Genomic DNA, 22,269 nt, shown 5'->3' with positions numbered 1-22,269 from the left:
TATGACCTGTGGTCAGGTGCATTGCTTTGGCCAATCACAATGCAGTGTCATGGTGCAGTGCATTGTGGGGCATGGCGGGCGAACAGTCCGCCGAACACCCTTACCGTTGGTGTGTCCGTTGAACATCTAGCTGAAAATTATACAGCAGCTCCTATGGGGGTAGTGCTGCAGTAATATGCTGCTTGCAGTAGTTCTACCACTTCCAATTACTAGGATTAGATTACTGAATATTAATTTTCCAAGAAGGGAACGCCTTCTGTTCACAGATGTCCTGCCCTGGGTGGAGGCACTGCCAACTTTAGTATCCAACCCACTCTTCCACTTAGTGAAGGTTCTGGTTCTCTTATTTACCTGAAAGTGTAGTGCAATAACCGGTTAGAGAAGAGTGATTTCCCATAACCCCCCAAAAGATGGCTACACCCACATGGAAGAAAAATATATTTGAAATATATTTTAAAAATATTCAAATATCCTTCCCAAATATAGACATAATGTATATTTGAAATGCTACAATTTTGACCATATTCAATATATTTCAAAATATATTTCACTGCATTTTGAAATGCATTTTTATATATTACAAAATGTATGAAAAATATTTTGAAAAATCTATATTTTTTAAATATATTCTTCAGATTTGTTTTAACATATAAAAAGTCATATTTATAAATGCATTCCAAAAATGTAGATTTGTATTTTTAAAGTCATATCCAGTATATTGGAATGTATTTTTAAAAATATTTTTCATATATTTTGTAATAAAAACGCATTTCAACATGCAGTATATATATATATATATATATATATATTGAAATATATTTTGAAATATATTGAATATGGCCAAAATTTTAGCATTTCAAATACACGTCAATATATTTGGGAAGAATATTTTTAAAATATATTTCAAATATATTTTTCTTCCATATGGGCACACTGGTTGATATTTAGGTGCAGCGGAGTCAGAGAGCAGAGAGCATAGAGAGATATGAGCGCGCTGCAATTCTGGCGGGATCAAAAAGTATTTGTTGGCATGAGCATGAGTAAATGTGCAAGCATTGAAAAGCTGTACGGAATGTTTTATACTATTTTGTCCAGATTCTCACGTCATCTTTTTATACCTGGACAAAGTTTATTGTTCAAAGAAGAAACATCTGTAGCATATGGAAGAAGTACATTTTTTTCTGTATTCATCTTCCAATGGTTCTTCCAAAGGACAGCCAAGGCCAACATCTGACCCTTAGGTCCAGGTGCCGAATGACCCCCAGCTGCAAGATGCAAGGAATTTGTGTCAAGTAGATTCTACACAGAAGAAGTTTCCTGGATTCACACCAACAGAAATAATCTTTCACAGTCCAGGGGTGCACCTTACAGGGAGTCTTATGTGCCTTTATGTGACATATAGCATGGTCAGAATCACTACCTTCAAAAACCCCCATGCCAAAGGAGCCAGCATTTGAGAAGAAGGATGCGAGACTGAATCCTGCAATAACAGATTGGCAAGCAGCCACCAAGCATCGGCAACTATAGATAACGCTGCACATACATACTGTACATACCCCCCCCCCTCCACCCCTTCTTCCAATTCTGTTCCTCCAAAATAGAGTGTAACCCTCAATATTTGAAGCCCACTGATACCAACAATGGGACACTATTCCTCCCACTGACACCAACAATGGGGCACTATTCCTCCCACTGACACCAATGATGGGGCACTATTCCTCCCACTGATACCCATGATGGGGCACTATTCCTCGCACTGACACCAATGATGGGGCACTATTCCTCCCACTGACACCAATGATGGGACACTATTCCTCCCACTGACACCAATGATGGGACACTATTCCTCCCACTGACACCAATGATGGGACACTATTCCTCAGACTGGCACCAATGATGGGGCACTATTCCTCCCACTGACACCAATGATGGGGCACTATTCCTCCCACTGACACCAATGATGGGGCACTATTCCTTCCACTGACACCAATGATGGGGCACTATTCCTCCCACTGACACCAATGATGGGGCACTATTCCTTCCACTGATACCAATGATGGGGCACTATTCCTCCCACTGACACCAATGATGGGGCACTATTCCTTCCACTGATACCAATGATGGGGCACTATTCCTCCCACTGATACCAATGATGGGGCACTATTCCTCCCACCGATAGCAATGCTGGGACACTATTCCTCCCACTGATACCAATGATGGGGCACTATTCCTCCCACTGACACCAATGATGGGGCACTATTCCTCCCACTGATACCAATGATGGGGCACTATTCCTCCCACTGATACCAATGATGGGGCACTATTCCTCCCCCTGACACCAATGATGGGGCACTATTCCTCCCTCTAATACCAAAGAAGGGGCATAGTTTACTCCCACTGATGTCAGGACATTTTCTACTTCCTCAGGCCATGTTTCAGCCCTCTGTCTGAAGGACACTAAACTTGGTCCTTTGTTCAGAAAGTTTGGAGACCTCTGTTCTAGTTCATCCATTTTGTTTGCCAGGCTTTCTGCATTTGTGAACATACCTTTTAATTTTGAAATAGCCTTTAATATTTGATTAGCATCTTAGGGGGCTCAGCAAGAAGAGATACTACCAGACACACCTCGAGGTAGCAGGTTCAGATCCAGATCCTGACAACACCACACCCCAATTGGACAAATTCCTCATCACCAACCAAACCATAAGGAACTTTTCAGCTGTAAAATGTACTATTCAATAGCACTAAAGCCTGATAAATAATATTCTATTATTACTTATTTTTGAGGAATATCTTGACGCCACCACTCTTTATTGCATTGGATTTAGGTGATGTCATTTCTTTGACGTCTAGTTTGAGCCCCGATCCCCCCATTGTTTTGGTGTGAAAGAGCTCTTAAACTCCAAATATTTTTATTATTCTGAACATCCAAAACCAGTCCAATGCATTTTGGGGATTTGAAAGGACTCCCTTCATCAGGGTTTAAAATGTTATCCCACCGGGTTCCACTTGTGCATCACTATTGGGTGGCTGACCATTTAAGTACAGTGCTTCTGGTTGGATGTCAGTTAATAATCAGCATAAAAAGTCCTTCAGAGGAAGAAATGGCTCTATAGGTATTTATGTATAAGGTATCATATGGGCCCTATATGCAGGCACCTGATATCCAATATTACAGACACGGCAAAAGACAGGCTCACAACACCAAGGTTTTTATTGCAACAGCTTTATTGATGCAGGTTGGACAATCTGTTATCTCACATCATGTATTAGAGAAGTGAGTCACTGATAAAAATCAGGATGATTCCCAGCGCCAGGACAATGGCGGCATAGCTGGACTTGATGCTGATGGCTCCGCTGATATTGCACAGTTCAGTGGTGCAGCAGGTGACGGTGCCTGTAGCCCCATTTTCGGTGACGGTGATGGGTGAGCAGGTGGATGCACACATCTTGGAGATCACGGTTACAGTTAATCCTTCTACATAGACAGAACAAATGGAACAGTCTTTAAACTCTAGTAAAATATCTTTCTTCGATGAAACCTGGAACCAGGACTATGTAACCTCTTAACATCTAGAGACTTTGTACCTCTTAAAGTGTGCATGTCACAAACCTGGCCAATTCACGCTAAGCATATGATAAGGTGACCTTCGGTGAAATCCCAAAGATCGATAGATCCAGCATCTGAATTTATAGACAATCCTGAATTTTTCCATGCAAGGCCAGCTAGTCCCCCCCATCTTCTAAGATTCCCTATGTGTTCCTGACTTGTGTTGAAGGACTTCCTTGGGCAAATGTAGGGCGCTTTTGACATCAGTTTGAGATGCTTCTGAGATGATTCAGAATTCACTGACAGGTCCATTGGACCCGCAGTTAACCTTCTGATTTATTTCATCGGTGTTGGCATTCTCATAGGCTTGTGTAGGCAGCATTTTTCAACCATGGTGTACCTTAAAATTGCCCTAAATATTGTCCACAAGCCGGCGGATGGATGAAGCCTGCCTATATTGTTACACAAAGCCACAGGTTTTTATTGTGCAGCATTACAACCTTGATCACCATGTGGGCGCCTTGTTTACCCCTCCTTTGCCCCTCTCTGTCAGCACTGGGGTCATGTGAGCTGCGTGAGGGAGAGGAACTGAAGAAGAAGAGAAATGTTGGAATACCAGACAGTACCAGCGTGCAAAGGTACGCTCTAATCACTTCTAATGTCGGGTGCCCTACATCAGTGGTCGGCAAGCCGCGGCTCGCGAGCCACATGCGGCTCTTTACACATTTTAATGCGGCTCTTCTGTGTGCCCGGCGCCCGCTCCCCTCCCTCCTCTCGGGCGGCCGCCCCAAAAGTCAGGACTCTGCAGCTAGCCCAGCAATGGGCAAACTACGGCCCGGCAGACCTTTTAATCCGGCCCGCGGAGCGTGGCAAACATTGGCTGTCAGGATGTAGGCGGGGCAGTGTGACGAACTCCTCTCCTCTCACAGTCCGCCCTGAAGACCGGAACGGCGCGGGAACACGGCGAGAGGAACGCGCGGAGCAAAGGTAAGTGAATTGACACAATATGGGGAATGAATTACTATAGGGGGGATGAATTACTACAGGGGGGATGAATTACTATATGGGGGATGAATTACTATATGGGGGATGACTTACTATATGGGGGATGAATTACTATGGGGGATGAATTACTATATGGGGGATGAATTACTATGGGGGATGAATTACTATATGGGGGATGAATTACTATATGGGGGATGAATTACCATGGGGGATGAATTACTATATGGGGGATGAATTACTATGGGGGATGAATTACTATATGGGGGATGAATTACTATGGGGGATGAATTACTATATGGGGGATGAATTACTATATGGGGGATGAATTACTATGGGGGATGAATTACTATATGGGGGATGAATTACTATGGGGGATGAATTACTATGGGGGATGAATTACTATGGGGGATGAATTACTATGGGGGATGAGTTACTATATGGGGGATGAATTACTATGGGGGATGAATTACTATATGGGGGATGAATTTCTATATGGGGGATGACTTACTATATGGGGGATGAATTACTATGGGGGATGAATTACTATGGGGGATGAATTACTATATGGGGGATGAATTACTATATGGGTGATGAATTACTATGGGGGATGAATTACTATATGGGGGATGAATTACTATATGGGGGATGAATTACTATGGGGGATGAATTACTATATGGGGGATGAATTACTATGGGGGATGAATTACTATATGGGGGATGAATTACTATGGGGGATGAATTACTATATGGGGGATGAATTACTATATGGGGGATGTATTTTCAGTTTTAAAAATGTGGCTCTCAAAATAAATTTCAATCGTGGCCCTACATGATGTGTAGATGCTGCTGCTTAACCTCTTCGCGTCGGCTGCACGCAAATGTGCGACCTCCTGGCATCTGGGCCTTGACGCTGAGCGGCCACACATTTGCGTGCAATTAAGAAAAGCATATGTGCTGAGAGCGTGCGCCCTGCGTGCTCCCAGCATACATGTCCGGCACTCACGGAAAGGTCCCAATCTCCTCTTTCAATCAGGACCTTTCCTGATCATGTGACCATTGTGAAGGCGAATCACGGCGGTCACATGACCTTAAAACCCTGCCCCACCTCCCAGCTTCTGAAACCCGTAAAGGGCCGGGAGGCGCCGGCGCCAAGGGGGGTTAAAACTATTATTTTGTTTTTGTTTTAATTTTACAATGGGGTGCCATGAGAGTGTACAGACTTTTAAGGGGCCGCTGAACACCAGAAGGTGTTCCCCTCACCACGAACTACAGCGGGTGTCACTGTTAAATGAACAACACCCCAAATGCAGGTCACAAACACAGTGCACATGCCTGCACCGGTACTTTTGTGCCATGCGATCCAGTTGCATTTACAAAAGTAGTGCATGCACTACTTTTGTTGTGGTGCAGTGCGATTTGGGCTAGGGACTGACTTGATTTGACCCCAAGGTCAGCTATATGTAATACATTGCTAGTAGGCAGGATTACGAATGGCCATGGTGTATAATCCATGATATATTGGGACCAAGATTCTTCTGTTCTTAACATAAATCCAGCTAAAGTGTGTGGTGGGGGGGGTTCTTTTATGGTGTGTGGTCCCATGAAAACCAACACGCTTTATTGTGGATGCTTGTATCATCTAACTAGAGATGAGCGAATCGAAGTAGGCGAAGTGGAATTCGAGTCGAATATTGGAAAATTTTCGATTCGCGCCGAATCCGAAAAATAGCCTACTTCGGACGCGCGAATCGAAATTTTTCCTAAAATGGCGGCGGACATGTGCGGCGACGGAGCGGGGATGTCTGGGAAGGCGCGCAGACAAGGCGCGCTGACCCATAATGCATTCCTTAATGACATGTGATCGCATTAGCCAATCAGCAGCCAGCCAGCCAGCACTGTGTAATGGTCGAGCTATAAATAGCGGCCATTTTAGAATTCTTCATTTGCCTCCAATCATTCAAGAGAGGCAGACCGCTCTGTATTAGGGACAGAGTTAGGGCCACAGAAACGTTACTTAGGGACAGAGAAACGTTACTCAGGGACAGAGAAACGTTACTTAGGGACACAGAATTGTTACTTAGGGCCACAGAAACGCTAGTTAGGGCCACAGAATTGTTACTCAGGGACAGACAGAATTGTTACTGAGTGCCAGAGAATTGTTACTTAGGGCCACAGAAACGTTAGTTAGGGCCACAGAATTGTTACTCAGGGACAGACACAGAATTGTTACTGAGGGCCACAGAACTGTTACTTAGGGCCACAGAAACGTTATTAGGGCCACAGAATTGTTACTCAGGGATAGACAGAATTGTTACTGAGTGCCAGAGAACTGTTACTTAGGGCCACAGAAACGTTATTAGGGCCACAGAATTGTTACTCAGGGACAGACAGAATTGTTACTGAGTGCCAGAGAATTGTTACTTAGGGCCACAGAAACGTTAGGGCCACAGAATTGTTACTCAGGGACAGACACAGAATTGTTACTGAGGGCCACAGAACTGTTACTTAGGGCCACAGAAACGTTATTAGGGCCACAGAATTGTTACTCAGGGACAGACAGAATTGTTACTGAGTGCCAGAGAATTGTTACTTAGGGCCACAGAAACGTTAGTTAGGGCCACAGAATTGTTACTCAGGGTCAGACACAGAACTGTTACCTTAGGGCCACAGAACTGTTACTTAGGGCCACAGAAACGTTACTTAGGGCCACAGAATTGTTACTCAAGGACAGACACAGAATTGTTACTGAGGGCCACAGAACTGTTACTTAGGGCCACAGAAACGTTATTAGGGCCACAGAATTGTTACTCAGGGATAGACAGAATTGTTACTGAGTGCCAGAGAACTGTTACTTAGGGCCACAGAAACGTTATTAGGGCCACAGAATTGTTACTCAGGGACAGACAGAATTGTTACTGAGTGCCAGAGAATTGTTACTTAGGGCCACAGAAACGTTAGGGCCACAGAATTGTTACTCAGGGACAGACACAGAATTGTTACTGAGGGCCACAGAACTGTTAGGGCCACAGAAACGTTATTAGGGCCACAGAATTGTTACTCAGGGACAGACAGAATTGTTACTGAGTGCCAGAGAATTGTTACTTAGGGCCACAGAAACGTTAGTTAGGGCCACAGAATTGTTACTCAGGGTCAGACACAGAACTGTTACTTAGGGCCACAGAACTGTTACTTAGGGCCACAGAAACGTTACTTAGGGCCACAGAATTGTTACTCAGGGACAGACACAGAATTGTTACTGAGGGCCACAGAACTGTTACTTAGGGCCACAGAAACGTTATTAGGGCCACAGAATTGTTACTCAGGGACAGACAGAATTGTTACTGAGTGCCAGAGAATTGTTACTTAGGGCCACAGAAACGTTAGTTAGGGCCACAGAATTGTTACTCAGGGACAGACACAGAATTGTTACTGAGGGCCACAGAACTGTTACTTAGGGCCACAGAACTGTTACTTAGGGCCACAGAAACGTTATTAGGGCCACAGAATTGTTACTCAGGGACAGACAGAATTGTTACTGAGTGCCAGAGAATTGTTACTTAGGGCCACAGAAACATTAGTTAGGGCCACAGAATTGTTACTCAGGGACAGACACAGAATTGTTACTGAGGGCCACAGAATTGTTACTTAGGGCCACAGAAACATTACTCAGGGACACAGAATTGTTACTGAGGGCCACAGAACCGTTACTTAGGGCCACAGAATTGTTACTCAGGGACAGACACAGAATTGTTACTCAGGGACACAGAATTGTTACTGAGGGCCACAGAACCGTTACTTAGGGCCACATAAACGTTAATCAGGGACACAGAATTGTTACTGAGGGCCACAGAAACGTTACTTAGGGCCACAGAATTGTTACTCACGGACAGACACAGAATTGTTACTGAGGGCCACAGAACTGTTACTTAGGGCCACAGAAACGTTATTAGGGCCACAGAATTGTTACTCAGGGATAGACAGAATTGTTACTGAGTGCCAGAGAACTGTTACTTAGGGCCACAGAAACGTTATTAGGGCCACAGAATTGTTACTCAGGGACAGACAGAATTGTTACTGAGTGCCAGAGAATTGTTACTTAGGGCCACAGAAACGTTAGGGCCACAGAATTGTTACTCAGGGACAGACACAGAATTGTTACTGAGGGCCACAGAACTGTTAGGGCCACAGAAACGTTATTAGGGCCACAGAATTGTTACTCAGGGACAGACAGAATTGTTACTGAGTGCCAGAGAATTGTTACTTAGGGCCACAGAAACGTTAGTTAGGGCCACAGAATTGTTACTCAGGGTCAGACACAGAACTGTTACTTAGGGCCACAGAACTGTTACTTAGGGCCACAGAAACGTTACTTAGGGCCACAGAATTGTTACTCAGGGACAGACACAGAATTGTTACTGAGGGCCACAGAACTGTTACTTAGGGCCACAGAAACGTTATTAGGGCCACAGAATTGTTACTCAGGGACAGACAGAATTGTTACTGAGTGCCAGAGAATTGTTACTTAGGGCCACAGAAACGTTAGTTAGGGCCACAGAATTGTTACTCAGGGACAGACACAGAATTGTTACTGAGGGCCACAGAACTGTTACTTAGGGCCACAGAACTGTTACTTAGGGCCACAGAAACGTTATTAGGGCCACAGAATTGTTACTCAGGGACAGACAGAATTGTTACTGAGTGCCAGAGAATTGTTACTTAGGGCCACAGAAACATTAGTTAGGGCCACAGAATTGTTACTCAGGGACAGACACAGAATTGTTACTGAGGGCCACAGAATTGTTACTTAGGGCCACAGAAACATTACTCAGGGACACAGAATTGTTACTGAGGGCCACAGAACCGTTACTTAGGGCCACAGAATTGTTACTCAGGGACAGACACAGAATTGTTACTCAGGGACACAGAATTGTTACTGAGGGCCACAGAACCGTTACTTAGGGCCACATAAACGTTAATCAGGGACACAGAATTGTTACTGAGGGCCACAGAAACGTTACTTAGGGCCACAGAATTGTTACTCACGGACAGACACAGAATTGTTTCTTGAGGGACACAGAATTTTTACTGAGGGCCACAGAACCGTTACTTAGGGCCACAGAAACGTTAATCAGGGACACAGAATTGTTACTGAGGGCCACAGAACCGTTACTTAGGGCCACGTAAACGTTAATCAGGGACAGACACAGAATTGTTACTGAGGGACACAGAATTGTTACTGAGAGCCACAGAACCGTTACTTAGGGCCACAGACACGTTAATCAGGGACACAGAATTGTTACTGAGGGCCACAGGACCGTTACTTAGGGCCACAGAATTGTTACTCACGGACAGACACAGAATTGTTTCTTCAGGGACACAGAATTGTTACTGAGGGCCACAGAACCGTTACTTAGGGCCACAGAAACGTTAATCAGGGACACAGAATTGTTACTGAGGGCCACAGAACCGTTACTTAGGGCCACAGAATTGTTACTCAGGGACACAGAATTGTTACTGAGGGCCACAGAACTGTTACTTAGGGCCACAGAATTGTTACTCGGACAGACACAGAATTGTTACTCAGGGACACAGAATTGTTACTGAGGGCCACAGAACCGTTACTTAGTGCCACAGAAACGTTAATCAGGGACACAGAATTGTTACTGAGGGCCACAGAACCGTTACTTAGGGCCACTTAAACGTTAATCAGGGACACAGAATTGTTACTGAGGGCCACAGAACCGTTACTTAGGGCCACATAAACGTTAATCAGGGACACAGAATTGTTACTGAGGGCCACAGAACCGTTACTTAGGGCCACAGAATTGTTACTCACGGACAGACACAGAATTGTTTCTTGAGGGACACAGAATTTTTACTGAGGGCCACAGAATTGTTACTTAGGGCCACAGAAACGTTAATCAGGGACACAGAATTGTTACTGAGGGCCACAGAACCGTTACTTAGGGCCACAGAATTGTTACTCACGGACAGACACAGAATTGTTTCTTGAGGGACACAGAATTTTTAATGAGGGCCACAGAACCGTGACTTAGGGCCACATAAACGTTAATCAGGGACACAGAATTGTTACTGAGGGCCACAGAACCGTTACTTAGGGCCACATAAACGTTAATCAGGGACACAGAATTGTTACTGAGGGCCACAGAACCGTTACTTAGGGCCACATAAACGTTAATCAGGGACACAGAATTGTTACTGAGGGCCACAGAACCGTTACTTAGGGCCACAGAATTGTTACTCACGGACAGACACAGAATTGTTTCTTGAGGGACACAGAATTTTTACTGAGGGCCACAGAACCGTTACTTAGGGCCAAAGAAACGTTAATCAGGGACACAGAATTGTTACTGAGGGCCACAGAACCGTTACTTAGGGCCACGTAAACGTTAATCAGGGACAGACACAGAATTGTTACTGAGGGCCACAGAATTGTTACTGAGGGCCACAGAACCGTTACTTAGGGCCACATAAACGTTAATCAGGGGGACACAGAATTGTTACTGAGGGCCACAGAAACGTTACTTAGGGCCACATAATTGTTACTCAAGGACAGACACAGAATTGTTACTGAGGGACACAGAATTGTTACTGAGGGCCACAGAACCGTTACTTAGGGCCACAGAATTGTTACTCATGGACAGACACAGAATTGTTACTCAGGGACACAGAATTGTTACTCAGGGACACAGAATCGTTGAATTAAAGAGTATGTCAGACAACATGCAGAGGAGTGGCAGAGGAGGCAATGTTTTAGGAGCGAGCAGACGTGGCAGCAGAGGAAGGGGTCGAGGCAGCACTATTCGCAGCCAGAGGCCAGTGCTCCCGGTGTCATCCAGCGGTCGTGTCTCCACCGACAACCCTGCCGTCATCGATTGGTTGGCTCGGTCGTCTTCCTCTTCCCAGGTCACCTCTGACACCTACAGCCAACGGTCGGTGGGTACGTCAGACACAACCGTTAGTTAGCATGGCCCGGGACCAAGCCCACTGAAATCACATGTTTTCTACCTGCCCCTGTCCTTTGGTGTTCCCTCACCAAGCGAAGTATCGCATGCTGTGGGCTCAGCCCCACTGTACAGTGAGGAAGAGCTAACAGAGGGCGGTCAGGAACGGGGGGAGACATCCGCCTTTTCAGCAGCCAGGCGAAGAAGTAGTGGCGAGGAGAGTGGCCCGGTAGCTGGTCTAGAGACAGGTCTGTCTCCTGACCCAGACGCAGCCGAGGGGGCTAGTAGTGAGGCGGAGACCCTACTTGATGATGAGGAGGTTGATCGCACTTGGCAGCCTCGTCGTCATCAGGCAATTTCTTCCGCATCATCAGGAGAAGAGGGTGGCAGCTTGGAAGTGAGCGAAACAGTCGGTGGGTTGCCCAGGAGACAGCAGCAGGGTCGCAGCAGTGTCAGTGGAGCCAAACGGCCACGGAGTAGAGCACCAGCTCCACTGCAGCCTACCACCACGGCCAGTAGTGGTGCCGGTGTGCACGGAGGAAGCAGCAGTCAGCCAGTGAGGAGTATCGGGGGCAAAGTTTCCTACTCGGCGGTGTGGCAATTTTTCATCAAGCCGCCCGAGGAAGTAAACGTAGCCGTATGTCGACTATGTGGCCAGAAAGTCAAGCGTGGCCAGGGGGCCCATGTTGGGACTACAGCGTTGCGGCAGCATATGCAGCGTCGCCATTTGGTGGCCTGGGAAAACCGTGATAAAGATACGGCGGTTCTGCCCGCCCCAGCCCCCGCTCCATCACCCGCTCCGTTACTTGCTCCGTCACCCGACGTCAATCGCCCTCCATCAGCCAGTCAAGGCTCCAACACCTCTGCTGAGGGGAGTTGTCGCTCGTTGGCATCTTCCGCTCGTTCAGATGCTCCTTCTCCTGCTACTCCTCTTCACGGATTCCGTCAGCAGTCTTTCTTGGAATCCGTTTCCAAGAGACAACAGTTTGCGAGCACGCACCCGACGGTGCAAAAGCTGAACATCCTCCTGTCCAAGTTGCTGGTGCTGCAGTCCCTCCCTTTCCAAGTGGTGGACTCAGCACCTTTCCGAGAAATGATGGCTTGTGCCGCGCCACGGTGGAGAGTGCCAAGCCGTCATTTCTTCGCCAAAAAGGCAGTGCCAGCCCTGCATTCACATGTAGAAGACATGGTGGGCCAGTCTTTGAGCATGTCGGTCTCTGCCAAAGTGCACGGCAGCGCCGACGTGTGGAGCTGTAACTACGGTCAGGGACAGTACATGTCATTTACGGCCCACTGGGTGAACGTGGTGCCGTCACAGCCGCACCAGCAACTTGGACAGGTCACGCCGCTTTTGCCTCCACGTTTGCACGTCCTTGGTCCACAAAAGATGTCCGCCTCTACCACCTCTTCTTCCGCCGTGTCCTCAGCCGCCACCCCCGTGCCAAGTCCCATTACCCGATCGGCATATCACATGTGCAGGGCGCAACGGTGTCACGCTGTTCTGCACCTGGTATGCCTTGGCGAACGTAGTCACACAGGGGAGGAACTTCTCAGTGTAATGAACAGAGAAATCGACAGATGGCTGTCTCCGCGCAAACTGAAAATCGGAACCATGTTGACCGACAACGGAAAGAACATGGTGTCTGCTCTGCGTCAAGGAAGGTTGTGCCATGCGCCATGCATGGCTCACGTGTTCAATCTGGTTGTCAAGCGGTTCCTAAAATCCACCATCCCACTGCAAGACATCCTTAAAATGTCACATAAACTTTGCATGCATTTCAGCCATTCCTACACCGCAAAGCACATCCTCCTTGAGCTGCAGCGGCAGAACGGAATTCCACATCATCGCCTGATCTGCGACGTTGCAACAAGGTGGAATTCAACCCTACACATGTTAGACCGCCTTTACGAGCAGCGAAAGGCCATCACCGATTTCCTGATGTTACAAGCGGATAAAGGTACTCCCCTGTGTAACTTAGATGTCAGCCATTGGCAGCTCATGCGTGACACCTGCCGCTTGCTCAGGCCCTTTGAGGAGGCCACGCTATTCGTGAGTCGGCAGGACTATGGGATGAGCGACGTCATTCCTCTGTTGCACGTCCTGGAACAAATGCTGTTAACAATGGCTGGTCAGGCTGCGGTAGACGTGGCGCACAGATCTCAACGCCACATGACCCCTGTGGGGGCAGGACAGGAAGAAGAGGAGGAGGTAGAGGAGGACATTTGTGCTCAGGAATTATTGAGTGAAATGGGTGGTTTTTCCACTCAGCGGACAGGAGTGGAGGAGCAGGAGCATCTGGTAGAGGAGGAGGAGGAGGAGACAGAGGACCCAGACGCACCGTGGCAGTATGCTGTGGAGATGGAGGCAGGGAGTCCCTCGCATTCCTTGGCACAAATGGCCCATAGCATGCTCGGTTGCTTGCGTAGCGACAGCCGAATAATAACCATCAGACAGAGGGATGACTTTTGGCTGTCCACCTTGTTGGACCCTTGCTACCGTTCAAAAATGGTGGCCTTTTTCACACCTGCTGAGAGGGAGGCCAAAATAACGTACTATAAAAACCACCTATGTAGTCAGTTGGTCTCTGCCTTTGTGCGCCAACGTCCATCCTCAGACACTGTGGGCCCTGTGCGCTCGCGTTCCGCTGCCATGGCAGCAGGGGAGGGGTGGGGTGGTAGGAGCAGTGGCAGCTCCACCAGCAGCGGCTGCCTCAGTCTGCAGTCGATGATGAGTAGCTTTCTTCACCAGCGCAGTGAGGAAACTACTAACCAGCCGCAGCAGCAGCAGCAGCATCAGGTGGACCTGGAGCAGGACCTCAAACAACAGGCTTGGGCCTACTTGGACAGCACCCTGCCAACCGAGGTAGACAATCCACTTGACTACTGGGCAACGAAACTCGACCTTTGGCCCCAACTAGCTGAATTTGCCCTTGAAAGGCTGTCATGCCCGGCCAGTAGCGTGGCATCGGAGCGCGTGTTTAGTGCGGCAGGAGGTATTGTAACTCCGCGGAGGACACGACTGTCCACCCAAAGTGTGGAGAGACTCACGTTTGTGAAAATGAATCAGGCGTGGATTAGTCTGGATTTCAAACCACCAGTTCCTGACACAACTGACTAAATCCGCCATGAATCATGCCTCAAACATGTGCCACTTTCAGGTCTCCTCACACACTGCTGGTGTGTTGAATTTTTTGACATAGGGTGCTGGCAGATTACGGGCCTCCTATAGCTGCTGCCAGGCCCCTAATCTGCCATAGGCCCCTATATACCGCCTCCTCATGCTGCTGCCAGGTCCACAGTCTCTCATGGGTCCCTGTACGGCCTCCCATTGCTGCTGTCTCCATCGCCACACTCTGCCATGTGCCACTTTCAGGTCTCCTCACACTGCTGGTGTGTTGAATTTTTTGACATAGGGTGCTGGCAGATTACGGGCCTCCCATAGCTGCTGCCAGGCCCCTAATCTGCCATGGGCCCCTATATACCGCCTCCTCATGCTGCTGCCAAGTCCAGAGTCTCTCATGGGTCCCTGTACGGCCTCCCATTGCTGCTGTCTCCATCGCCACACTCTGCCATGTGCCACTTTCAGGTCTCCTCACACTGCTGGTGTGTTGAATTTTTTGACATAGGGTGCTGGCAGATTACGGGCCTCCTATAGCTGCTGCCAGGCCCCTAATCTGCCATGGACCCCTATATACCGCCTCCTCATGCTGCTGCCAAGTCCAGAGTCTCTCATGGGTCCCTGTACGGCCTCCCATTGCTGCTGTCTCCATCGCCACACTCTGCCATGTGCCACTTTCAGGTCTCCTCACACACTGCTGGTGTGTTGAATTTTTTGACATAGGGTGCTGGCAGATTACGGGCCTCCCATAGCTGCTGCCAGGCCCCTAATCTGCCATGGGCCCCGATATACCGCCTCCTCATGCTGCTGCCAAGTCCAGAGTCTCTCATGGGTCCCTGTACGGCCTCCCATTGCTGCTGTCTCCATCGCCACACTCTGCCATGTGCCACTTTCAGGTCTCCTCACACTGCTGGTGTGTTCAATTTTTTGACATAGGGTGCTGGCAGATTACGGGCCTCCCATAGCTGCTGCCAGGCCCCTAATCTGCCATGGGCCCCTATACCGCCTCCTCATGCTGCTGGCAAGTCCAGAGTCTTTCATGGGTCCCTGTACGGCCTCCCATTGCTGCTGTCTCCATCGCCACACTCTGCCATGTGCCACTTTCAGGTCTCCTCACACTGCTGGTGTGTTGAATTTTTTGACATAGGGTGCTGGCAGATTACGGGCCTCCCATAGCTGCTGCCAGGCCCCTAATCTGCCATGGGCCCCTATACCGCCTCCTCATGCTGCTGCCAGGTCCACAGTCTCTCATGGGTCCCTGTACGGCCTCCCATTGCTGCTGTCTCCATCGCCACACTCTGCCATGTGCCACTTTCAGGTCTCCTCACACACTGCTGGTGTGTTCAATTTTTTGTCATAGGGTGCTGGCAGATCACGGGCCTCCTATTGCTGCTGCCAGGCCTGTAATCTGCCATGGGCCCCGGTACCGCCTGGTCACGCTGCTGCTGGGTCCACAGTGTGACATGGGTCCCTGTACCGCCTCCCATTGCTGCCACTCTGCCATGTGCCACTTTCAGGTCTCCTCACACTCCTGCTGGTTTCCATTTTGTCATAGGTTGCTGTATGGCCTCCCATTGCTGCTGCCTCCACCGCCACACTGTGGCTCCAAACACTGGTTTTGGCCCCGTGACTGCCCAAATGAGTGAAGTGTGCGGTGATTCTAAGATCGACGGCACTCATCTGCATGTCATACTGACTGACAGTATTATTTCTCTTCCCCAGCAGACTCCAAGGGCATTTAAATTAAAGGTACAGTGTTCTGCACTAATATTAAGTCTCTCTGAAGCCTAGAAACACCCTTTTTTAAGTTAAATTCACAGCGAATATATTCGACTCGAATCGAATATTTTCCACGAATTCGCCGAATCAGTCGAATCGAATTTTTGAATACTTCGCTCATCTCTACATCTAACCATTGGAGATTCACAAGGTGGTTGGCAGACGTAGGTGTGTAGAGAATCTCTTTATTGGCCGGATTAGTGATTTTTGTAAAGTCTTACCTGCTGAAGCAGTTCCTACAACCGTCTGGCAGTAGCCGTCTCTAGATGGGCAGTTGGTCACTGTCATGCATTTGCTATTACTGGTTTCAGAGGTGCATGTGTAACATTGCAGGGAATAGGCTGAAAAAGAACCATTTAAAGTGAGTCCACCTTCCAATATAAAAGCAGATAAAACTTCTACATTTACACTGATAACAGCAGCACAGGACGAGCACACCAATGTTTTTACCAATATAATGGTTTTCCTTCCTTTTCCTTCTCTATCCTTAATAGATGAACTCAATCATACATTGGCCTGGAAAAAAAATGTGGGATGGTTTGATGTAGAGATTTCAGCACAGATAACGGGTATTGAAGGATTGGATGGATTCAAAACGCAGCTTTGGGGTGGGTTATATACAGTAGGCTCGAATTTAGATGAACCCTTCTTAACCACGTCAATACCGGGCACTTTCGCCCCCTTCCTGCCCAGAACAATTTTCATCTTTCAGTGCTATTGCACTTTTAACCATTTCAATACCGGGCAATTTTCCCCCTTCCTTCCCCCAGGCCATTTTTCACGTTTTAGCGCTCTCACACTTTGAATGACAATTGCGCGGTCATACAACATTGTACCCAAACTAAAATTTTCTTCACACAACTAGAGCTTTCTTTTGGTGGTATTTAATCACCGCTGGGGTTTTTATTTTTTGCTAAATTAACAAAAAAAGAACAAACATTTTGAAAAAAAAACACGTTTTTCTTTGTTTCTGTTATAAAAGTTTACAAATAAATAATTGTTCTTCATAAATTTAGGCCGAGATGTATTCTGCTCCATGTCTTTGGGGAAAATAACCCAAATTAGGATGTATTATTTAGTTTGTAGGAAAGTTATAGAGTTCACAAACTATGGTATAGATCTGAATATTGATCAATCCTGAAGTACTGACGGCCAATCTAATTTCTTGAGGTCCAAGAATGTCAGAACAGTACAGATATCCCCCAAATGTCAGAACAGTACAGATATCCCCCAAATGTCAGAACAGTACAGATATCCCCCAAATGTCAGAATAGCACAGATATCCTCCAAATGTCAGAACAGTACAGATATCCCCCCAAATGTCAGAATAGCACAGATATCCTCCAAATGTCAGAACAGTACAGATATCCCCCCAAATGTCAGAATAGCACAGATATCCCCCAAATGTCAGAACGGTACAGATATCCCCCAAATGTCAGAACAGTACAGATATCCCCCAAATGTCAGGACAGGACAGATATCCCCCAAATGTCAGGACAGGACAGATATCCCCCAAATGTCAGGATGGTACAGATATCCCCCAAATGTCAGGACAGTACAGATACCCCCAAATGTCAGAACAGTACAGATATCCCCCAAATGTCAGGACAGTACAGATATCCTCCAAATGTCAGGACAGTACAGATACCCCCAAATGTCAGAACAGTACAGATATCCCCCAAATGTCAGGACAGTACAGATATCCCCCAAATGTCAGGACGGTACAGATATCCCCCAAATGTCAGGACAGTACAGATATCCCCCCAAATGTCAGGACGGTACAGATATCCCCCAAATGTCAGGACGGTACAGATATTATCCAAATGTCAGGACAGTACAGATATCCCCCCAAATTTCAGGACAGTACAGATATCCCCCCAAATGTCAGGACGGTACAGATATCCCCCAAATGTCAGGACAGTACAGATATCCCCCCAAATGTCAGGACAGTACAGATATCCCCCAAATTTCAGGACAGTACAGATATCCCCCAAATGTCAGGACGGTACAGATATCCCCCAAATGTCAGGACAGTACAGATATCCCCCAAATGTCAGGACAGTACAGATATCCCCCAAATGTCAGAACGGTACAGATATCCCCCAAATGTCAGAACGGTACAGATATCCCCCAAATGTCAGAACGGTACAGATATCCCCCAAATGTCAGAACAGTACAGATATCCCCAAATGACCCCTTTTTGCAGAGTAGACAGTCTGACGTACTTCATAAGAGGAATGGCGAGTTTTTTGAAGTTGTATTTTTTTTGTCATAATTTTTCGAAAAATGAAAAAGTTAAAAAAATTATTTTCACTATTTTTTTTTACATACTGTCACCAGTGCAGTACAGCGTCATCATATAACTGGCATGGCAGTGAACAGGGACACTGACTGGTGACAGTATGAAAAAAAAAATGTTTTTGTGTTTTTTTTATTTTTTTATTATTTTTAATTTTTTATTACATTTTTTAAAAAAATTTTTAAAGATTTTTTTTTCATATTTTACTATGACCAAAGTAGTACAATGTTACCATAGTAACATTGTACTACTTTGGGGACGAGATCAGTATTTTTTTATTTTTTTTTGACACAATTTGCTTATAGCAAAGAATTACTTTGCTATAAGCAATCATTTACCTGAATGACATCGATTCATTCAGGGGTTTTTTTTTTTTTTTTTTTTTTTTTTTTTTGTGCTTAGCTGTGATTTGGTCACAGCTAATCACATGACATGTTCATGTGACCTGCTGTGACCATTCACAGCTAGGCACTAGTATACAATGGATGGCATGAATGAAGCCATCCATTGTATACAACTGTCATGTGACCTACTGTGATTGGTCACAGCAGGTCACATGGTACCAGCAACGGGGACCATACTCAGATCTGTCATCGGCCGTGTCCGAGGTACACGGCCGGTGACAGATCGCGCCGTTGCGCGGCTCTGCAACCACGCGAACTGCTCATGTGCGGGAGCACACCAAATGGCGTGCACCCAGAATGCTGAAGCGCTTTTGCAGCCGCCAAACGGCCATTGGCCGGGCGGCAAATGGTTAATGACAATTCCGGGGTCCTGCAATGCTGTACTGAAATTCGATTTTTATCATTTTTTTTGTGACAGAGCTTTCTTTTGGTGGTAATATCATGATAATCACCAATGAGTTTTTGTTTTTTTGCTAAACAAATGAAAACATTTTGAAAAAAGAAAAACCTTTAGTTTCTGTTATAAATATTTGAAGTTTTCTTCAGTGATGTGCGCTGATAAAGGCTGCACCGATGGGCACTCATTGAATGCATTGAGGGGCACTGATGAAGCTTCACTGACGGGGAAACTGATGAGGCTGCACTGATGAGGTAGCACTGATGGGCACTAATAAGCTGCACTGTTGGGCACTAATGAGGCAGCACTAATGGGCACTGATAAGCTGAACTGATGAGTCTGCACTGATGGGCACTGATGAGGTGGCATTGATGGGCACTGATAAGCTCCACTGATGGGCACTGAGGAGGGGGCACTGATGGGCATTGATGAGGCTGCACTGATGGGCACTGATAGGTGGCACTGATAAGCACTGATATGCTGCACTGATAGACATGGATTGGCACTGATATTCTGCACTGATGGGAACTGATATGCTGCAATGATTAGCACTGATAGGCCTGTACTGATGATCAGTGCCCTGGTTATCGGTGTAAATGTCCCCTGTCACAGGAAAGCTGGTTATCGATAATCGCCATTTGTTTACATGTGATCAGCTGTGATTGTGTAAGGGTGTGGAGGCATGAAATACTAAGGTGTAATGTTAAACTGTAATATGCTCTTTGGTCAGTAGATGGCAGCAAGGTACAAGAATCGATTTTGCTGTGACTTTTGCTAAGACAAGATAAATGCTTATTTACCCTATAAAGTTTAATGAATACTAATTTAGGGGCCGAGTAGGACCCTCAGAAGGGTCATAGTGAACTGTAAATGCAGGTTTGAGGCTGCAATTAAGAAATGACTTACTGCATCACAAACTCTATGGGAAGGGGAGGAGTTCCGGTGCAGAGGAGAAAGTGACAGGAAGTCTGGGTCTGGCTGGTGTATGCTGAAGAGGTCTGGAGAATCTGTGTGGGGCCTGGAAGAGGATTTATGGCTCACAGTGGAGTCTGGTGATGGCACCTAGGGAAGATTCACCACAACGAGACCGGGAAACAAGTGACTGTATGGTCTGGTTCTGGAGTGGACCAGGAAAAAGCACCAAGAGCCTGCCAGGGAACCGTAAGTGCGGCTTTGCCGCAGCACATCGCACCACACGTGTTCAGTGACATTTTGGATATACCAGAAAGTTACAAGAGACACACTCCGCTTTCCTTTGGATTACAAATAGTATTGCGCAATACTTAGGGTGCACCCCAACGTTATATCTTGCTCAGGAACATTCAGGCGCAGCCAGGCTGCTTTCTGGACATTGGGGAAAAGTCGGCAAGTACGGGGTTAGTGTTAGACAGTATTATTCCTACTGTATGGTTATGCGCTGTTATCATTCTGTTTACGTATGCTCAACAACATGATCACTATAACTGTTCAGTAAACGTAATTGTTTTAAAAGAACCGCTGTCTGTGTCTGTGTGGCATCGTGTACCCTCTAAATCTGTGGGCCCAGCCCTTGGCCTTCCTTCATTTGGCGCTGCGAACAGGGTACATTGATCGCCATGCAGAACGCAACCGGTTCTGAGGCGGCTCCGGCCGCGGCCTCTGTCACCCCTCCTGCCGTAGGACCATGTGTTTGCCCGCAGGAACAATATTGAATCAGCTAGTGCGGTTTGATGGCCACGTCTTAAAAGCACCCTCAGATTGTATAATTTGGCACTGGATTTACAAACAGATGTGGCGCTGAACTCCCTGGAAGGGGATGCTAGATGCACTGTAATGCTACGTTCGGAGGAGGAAAGGAAGACACTGGATGTTATATTCCCGATTCTTGAGCCTATTTATGGAGAAACGGCCGGCACTGGCAGCCTTAGGTCCCATTTCTTCACGCGCTTCCAGCAGGAAGATGAGACTATTCCCCAGTTCGCCAATGTCCTTCAAGAGATATGGGCACATATAAAGAAGAGAGAGGCCAACGGTGCTAACGTGCTTGGAAATGGAGATCAATCCTCCGGGATCAGTTCGTCCTTGGATTGCACAGTCATCATCTTCGCCAGGCTCTCAGGGAGCGTATCCTGGTGGATGCTACATTGCAGTTTCAGAAGATACAAGCTGAGGCTGTGGCCCGAGACAAAGAAGAAGCGTATGGAGCTTACACCGTGAGGATGCAGGCTGCAGGAAGTCAAAGTACTCCCTCTGACGGGGGTGATCTGCGAGAGACAGTGGGGGCACTTAGTGCATCCCTGGGAGAAATTCAGAGACAGTTGGCACAATAACAGGCTACATCAATGGCCCCAGTGCGGCCTGAGTACTGGCAGAGAAGTACAGTCCCCATGGTTCCCCCTCTATTTCGAACAACTCAAGTGGCTGAAGTGAGAGACTCTACCATGCACCGGGCTGGCCTGGAACCATCCATAGGGGCACAGTTGTGTGGTGTTCCAAGGGACCGGAAAACGAGGGGACCGCAGTGTTGGATTTGCCAAGAAAGAGGACATATCTCCCATCAATGCCCACTAAGGGTCCTGCATCCCGAACAGCCGCCGTTAAACGGGAACCCCTCGCAGTAGTGGGGCACATCACGAGGGAGGCCAGTTGCCAGGGTACCCCTAACAACCCCCGGGACCTGGTGACCGAAAGCCCTTACCTAAAAGTGCAGATTGAAGAACAGATGGTGGGATGTCTTATAGACACAGGATCAGAAGTAACCACGATACCAGTG

The 22,269-nt window shown here is 47.1% G+C and overlaps 1 protein-coding gene across 1 annotated transcript in view; it reads right to left on the bottom strand.

The window, feature by feature from the left end:
* Nucleotides 1-3,210: 3,210 nt before the first annotated feature.
* LOC149457147 (lymphocyte antigen 6E-like) overlaps nucleotides 3,211-22,269 on the bottom strand; it is a 33,264-nt gene continuing 14,205 nt past the window's right edge. Inside the window, exons 2-3 of the mRNA XM_089683997.1 lie at nucleotides 16,639-16,758; nucleotides 3,211-3,478 (exon numbers count right to left, since the gene is read on the bottom strand). Coding sequence (XP_089540123.1) covers nucleotides 3,270-3,478; nucleotides 16,639-16,758 — 329 coding nt within the window. The 3' untranslated portion in view covers nucleotides 3,211-3,269. The remainder of the gene's footprint in view (nucleotides 3,479-16,638; nucleotides 16,759-22,269) is intronic.

The sequence above is a fragment of the Staurois parvus genome, unplaced genomic scaffold, assembly GCF_062004578.1.
Source record: "Staurois parvus isolate SC_StPar_1 unplaced genomic scaffold, SC_StPar_1.0 ptg000333l, whole genome shotgun sequence".
Classification (NCBI taxonomy): Eukaryota; Metazoa; Chordata; class Amphibia; order Anura; family Ranidae; genus Staurois; species Staurois parvus.
Note: the sequence above shows the minus strand (reverse complement) of the source record. Positions and strands in the feature narration are given on the sequence as shown.